The sequence below is a fragment of the Sesamum indicum genome, linkage group LG5, assembly GCF_000512975.1.
Source record: "Sesamum indicum cultivar Zhongzhi No. 13 linkage group LG5, S_indicum_v1.0, whole genome shotgun sequence".
Classification (NCBI taxonomy): domain Eukaryota; kingdom Viridiplantae; phylum Streptophyta; class Magnoliopsida; order Lamiales; family Pedaliaceae; genus Sesamum; species Sesamum indicum.
The window spans coordinates 3956243-3962183 of NC_026149.1; the positions used below are offsets into that span (position 1 = coordinate 3956243).

At 38.8% G+C, this 5941-nt stretch overlaps 2 protein-coding genes across 2 annotated transcripts in view; both read right to left on the bottom strand.

The window, feature by feature from the left end:
* Positions 1–1118, bottom strand: part of LOC105161942 — a 2505-nt gene extending 1387 nt beyond the window's left edge. The window contains exon 1 of the mRNA XM_011079820.2: positions 890–1118. Coding sequence (XP_011078122.1) covers positions 890–1025 — 136 coding nt within the window. The 5' untranslated portion in view covers positions 1026–1118. The remainder of the gene's footprint in view (positions 1–889) is intronic.
* Positions 1662–4558, bottom strand: LOC105161943 (pollen receptor-like kinase 3). The gene is made up of 2 exons (XM_011079821.2): positions 2900–4558; positions 1662–2709 (listed from the first exon to the last, which is right to left on the bottom strand). Exons 1-2 carry the CDS (start codon positions 4236–4238, stop codon positions 2138–2140), a joined length of 1911 nt encoding a protein of 636 aa, XP_011078123.1. The 5' UTR covers positions 4239–4558; the 3' UTR covers positions 1662–2137.

The following is a 5941-nucleotide window of genomic DNA, read 5'->3' on the forward strand; positions in this document are numbered from 1 at the left end:
AGCATGTGAGACAGAAAAATGAATACCAACTACTTTTACGGGAATCAATTAGCCAGTGCATGTCTCAAAATTCACTTAATTTTCTAGATTTCAACAAATGTGAAAGAAAAAATGATTTCCATCAAGAGTCGTCGTACCACAAAATTAAAAGTAGCACATGGGCAGCTATCTTGTAAGATCAGTGTGAAAAGCAGGATTGTCCCCACCGCTCTTGGCAATCACATGCACATATTACAATGGATTGGCAACTAATCACCATTTTCCCATTCACAAAAAGGTTGGGGGAAATAAAATCTCGAAACCTATAACACCGACATCCAAATTGATGCACAATCAACTTGTACGGCAACCATATGGAAACAATAAAATTTTAACTTGTTTAATAGAGATGTAAAATATCTAGTCAAACCATGATATCTTGTATATTATCATTTCTGCTCCTTCTCTTTTGCTTTCTGCTATCTATGAAAGAGCTATTTTTTGTGATGCAGCATGCAACCAGTTCAGATTCCAGAAAATAACACCGCTTGAAGGTCAGGAGCCCACAAGATCAATTTAATCAAACACCACACTCAGAGCTTAGACCTAAACAATTTTTCACTAAAGTACAATCTTTTGCCATATTCAGCTAGTCGGGAACAAAGAAATCAAAACACTATCAACATATTAACCCGACCCAGATTCTCTTCAGACGATATCCCGAGTGAAAAATCACCAACTCTGACGCACAACCGATATACAATCAACAGCCAACCAGATAGGATCACTAAAAGCAAAATATCCATAAAAAAGAATACAAAATCATGGTCAAACAAATGAACAGAACTTTCAAAAAACATCAAGATATCAGAGGATTGAAGTTTGGAGTACAAGATGGGGAAAGGCTTACATTGAGGAGGAAGATGGGATTTGGAGAGAACAATAGTGTTGTCTCTGAATGTTTCGCAGTAAAACCCACCTTCTGGATGCGGCTTGAGATTCAACTTCGCCACAATTTCCGATTTTGTTGGTGTTCTTGAAGCCATTCTTCACTTCAAAGTGATGCCCTTTTGCTGGTCCTCTTTTGGTTCGTTTTATAAATTTTTCCCACTTCTACCTGCGGCATTTCACAGAAATGTCCCCCAACAACCATCAAGAGTCAAATCCTTGGGCCTTTACTTTGTTTTTTGAAACTAATGTATTAAGTTCTATATTTTATTCTTATTTAAAAAAATTTTTAAAATATATAAGATTATTTTATTATATGCACATATAGATGTCGTGTCATGACGGCTAATATATAATATAAATTCAAATACAATTTGGTCTTTTTTCATGTAAACTTTTATGTGACAGAGGAAAGATAAAAAAAAAAAATGCTAGCCACTTTTATAATTCCAGTGGTCGGTGTCTTGCCATTATCGAAAATTAAGTAATTGTGAATTATTATTTATCACCCCTATATTTAGAATCCTTATTTTACCACCCAATATACTGGATAGTAAATATAATAAAGTCTTTAGTGAAAATACATATTGGCAATCAGAGTTAGTAATTACTCTATCACACATTCATCCCATCACATAGTACAGGCATTGATTTGCAAAAACTTGTTTGTTTTGGTGGTGAAAGGGATAATTTAAAAAGTTTTTGGTTATGTTAGAAAGTGTAAAAACATGATGTATACATTTAAGGCTCTAAATTGGGAGAGACAAAGAAACCAAACATGAACTATACATTTGTTCAACACAGCTGCAAAATATAGCAACAATATTCTGAAAAATGTATGTTCATCTCTATCTATGGTTTCTTGAAACTCTACACAAAAAATGAGGACTCCTCTTGTTTTCTGTTTCCCCTTTGCTAATCTATAAAGGCCAAATTACCACTTCCACACACTAAAAGGAAAAAAAGTTGTCATTCATTAGCATCCCAAGTTCAGTAATTCACAAACAATTTCTTAAATGGACAATATTTCCTCATCTTTAACAACTCTCTTCTGCTCCCTATCATGTGATGATTTTATAAATCATCATCTGCTGTATGTATGTTTATGTATGTATGTGTATGTGCAGGGCTCACAAGCTTTCTCCACCCTCCCTTCTTCTCCAAATCAATCAATCTACCAACCTGGACAAATGTAATCAAGTTTTGTGTCTCAAACTTGTATCTCCTCTATACTCCTTATAGCCTCCCTCATTTCGATCCGACTCTCGTGATCGCTCTCCGTGCACATGGCTCCGATCTGCAGCATATTCTCCATCTGGTCGAGTGAAGAGGACGAGCCGTTGGCGATCTCTGGATCGATCAGTTCTGCTACTCTGCCCTCGGAGATCGACTGCCTCGCCCATTGCACCACATCGGTTCCGCCCTTCTGGTTGTTTAGGTACTGAGATGGGAACTTCCCTGTCATGATTTCAAGAATGACGATTCCAAGACAGTAGACGTCACTCTTTGGAGACAGCTGCTGGTAGAGAACGGCTTCTGGAGATTTATAGGCGAACAGGACTTGCACCGACTGAGTGTTGCTGATCAGAGAGTACAGCGCGTAGTCTGTGAGCAGTGGCTCGTAGCCTGGCGATAGAAGGATGTTGCTGGACTTGAGGTTCCCGTGTGGAAGGTCGTAGCTAGCAAATTCCGTGTGCAGGAATCCCATCCCACGGGCCATGCCCTTTATGATTTTCAGGCGAGTAGGCCAATTCAGCTCAGAATGAGCTACCCCACGATCGCCTGCCAAGAAGTTGCATTAGTCTTAGGTTCTTTGCTCAACTAGCAAGATTCAACAAAGTTCAGGTTTAACATAATCATCAGGCTATCTGATTTTTTATCATTGACATTTAAGTTTAACAATGGAGACATCATAAATGAAATCAAGAGTTGCAGAAACATCGACATCTGAATAAATATTACAACATCATACCATGTAGCAGGAACAATAAGCTGCCCTTTGGAACAAACTCAGTCACCAAAAGTTTCTCTTCTTTCCGGTAATGGTACGCCAATGGCGGCAATACATTCCGGTGTCTGATCCGTCCAAGTTTTCTGATCTCGGTCTCGAAAGCATCCCTGTTCAGCTTGTTCATATCTCTCATCCTCTTCACAACAACTGTCATCCCATTCGCCATTATGGCTTTGTAGGACGACCCTAAACCGCCGCTCCCAAGAACCTCAGCCGCGGCCTTCATCAAATCTGGCAGCCCGAATACCCCTTTTTCTTCATTAATCACGACAAGATCGTTGGGAGATTTCCCCCCGGCTGCCCCCCCTCTTCTAGAGGATTGGCTGCCGGTTTCGTTATAACTTCCTGTTCTCCGGATGGAGCTGCCAGTCCTCCTGTTTATGCTCGCCACGCGCACCTGAACTACATCATCCAGATTCTCTTTCCCCAGAACTCTGAAATTTTCTTCCTTCTTCTTGGCCTTAAAGAGTATGGTCACCAACAAAACGGTCACTACTACGGCTAATATCACCCATTTGGTGAGGGCGCCAGACTTGTGGGATTCTTTGGACTTATCGTCCGGCGTTCCTGATGCTGGTGCCTCCGCAGCTTGGCATTGCTTGGAGATGACAGCGCCACAGACGTCAGCGTTTCCCTGGAAAACAGACGCTGGAAATCTTGACATGCTTTGCGGAATTTCTCCTTGCAGCTTGTTGTTAGACAGGTCGATCGACTGCAGAGATTTTTGCTCAAACGAAGGAACAGGCCCGGAGAACTCATTCTCTTGCAACCACATTTCCATGAGATTGCTGAGTTTCGTCAACGACCCTGGAATTGGCCCGGTGAATTTGTTCCTGGCAAGATGGAGTTTCTTGAGGGACCCCATTTTGTCAAAATAACCCTGCGGTATCTCCCCGGAAAACTGATTCCCTGACAGAAAGAGAGACCTCAAAGAACTAAGTTGATTGAACTCCGGCAAGGGGCCGGAGAAACTGTTGTTCTCCAGGCTGAGAAACCGGAGGGAGCCCAGCTTAGACAATGCGTCAATATCCAATTCAGGACCCGCACCTGACAGGCCGCGGTTCATGAGTAGTATGGCCGAGACAGCTTGAGAGCCCGTGTCCGAACAATCTATACCCTGCCATGGTTTCTTGGCATCACATGGATTGGAACCTTTGATCCAGGAAGAATCCAGGGGCGAAGAATCCTTCAAAGATTCTTTGAAATCGATGAGATGGACATCTTCGCCAATGGCATGAGAAGGGTTTGTCCGGAGACAGAAAACAAAAAGTGAAAGGAGAAAAAGGCGAACAGCGGCCATTTTAGGGATAGGGATAGAACCAACTCCGAGGTGGGCTGGGCTGGGCTGATGAGACAGCTGCCGCTCGCTGTTCGGAGAGATTGGAGTTCTCAGAAACCTTATTCTGGGAGAGGATTTGGGTAGTTGTCCTTGTTTGGGGGTGGGAATGATGTGTCATGATTCTGTGGTTTTGCTGTGGTTGTACTACAGGTGGCCTTCATGAGCTGAACTAACATAATTAAGATTGGTGATCATGCAAAAATCTCATCAAAAACGAATTAAAACGCTTCAGTTTTTGGGTGGAAAGAGAGGTCCACCTTCCTCATTGACATCGTCAAGGGACATCCGACATTTCCGCCCTCCTCTCCTCCACCCTATCTATCTATCTACACGCCAAAATTCTAATCAAGAATCAGTTTCAGCATACTTAAATCAATTGCACCTAAAGTTTAATATATTTATATTCACACACAGTTTAAAAAAAGTGATCAATCACATAGCAATTATATCACATTTGTTGTGTAATTGGTTTGATTCTGTTAGACCTGATTTGCATAAAAATTTACCCTATATACACATTTGAAACCAATTATATGACAAACGTAATGCAGTTGTCGTGTTATTGATGTATAATTCACAAAAAGACATCAATAATAAATGACAAACTCGATTTGAATAAGAATTTTCCAACATTTTCTTTTAAAGAACAACGTTTAAATTCGATCTTAGCAGACAAAGAATACCAATATTATTAGTCGACAGGGTATGTAATAATATTACAGCATGATATGATCAGCAGCTCCTGAGAAACATACATGTGGTATTTCAAGCTTTCATTTTCAGTATTCCTCTCTACTGATCATTATTGTTCTGCAAGTGTTAATCGTAACTTTGACAACTCGCTCAAGCACCAGTTGGGATCGATCTTCTAATATAAATTGGTATGTATTTCGTATTGTAGTTTGTACAAACATGTAGTACTTGTACAGTATCTTTTCCATTTCATTTCGTATTTATACATTTATTTGTGACACGTACGTATGCAAAATTCATGTCAGAAATATATTATGTACACATGACGTATATGATATATATGTACGTATTATTAATTTACAACATTCGAACTGACTCCTAGAGTTTGTATAGATTATAATTGATAATATTTAATTCCACACTAGAAGAAAATTTACTATTGGTTGTGGATTAAAACAACGATAAAAAATAATTATTATTAATTCTGGTTAAATATAAATCGATGGAAAAATTTAGATATTATCCATCATGAAAACTATTTTGGCCATAGTTATGAGTTATACCAAATATTTTTATCATGTCTGAAGATAAATATTTTAGTTATCCTCACAAAAAAACACCACCAACAATAACTAGTCAAATAATACAAATAATGTCTTAGCATATTGGTTAGGGCTAAGGTTGAAGTCTCATGCACAAATGTGAAGTCATTAGTTTGAGTCCCACTAGACTTGTGGGTATTTTTTGCACGTTATGTGAATTATTAAATTATTATAATTTTTTATTATTTTTAGTCATATTAATATTGAATCGATATAATTTATTATTGTTTCTAGTCAATTGATATATTGATATAAATCGATGTATTATTTATTAAAAAAAAAACTAAACACATAATAAACGTATTTCACTTATTAAACAATTAATTTGGCGGTCAACACCACTCATTAAAAAAAATGGGGGGGGGGGGA

Coding starts and splice junctions, on each gene's coding strand:
- LOC105161943 (XM_011079821.2), bottom strand. CDS start 4,238: ATGGCCGCTGTTCGCCTTTTTCTCCTTTCACTTTTTGTTTTCTGTCTC. Junction 2,710..2,899: donor CTTATTGTTCCTGCTACATG/GTATGATGTTGT, acceptor ACTTCTTGGCAG/GCGATCGTGGGGTAGCTCAT.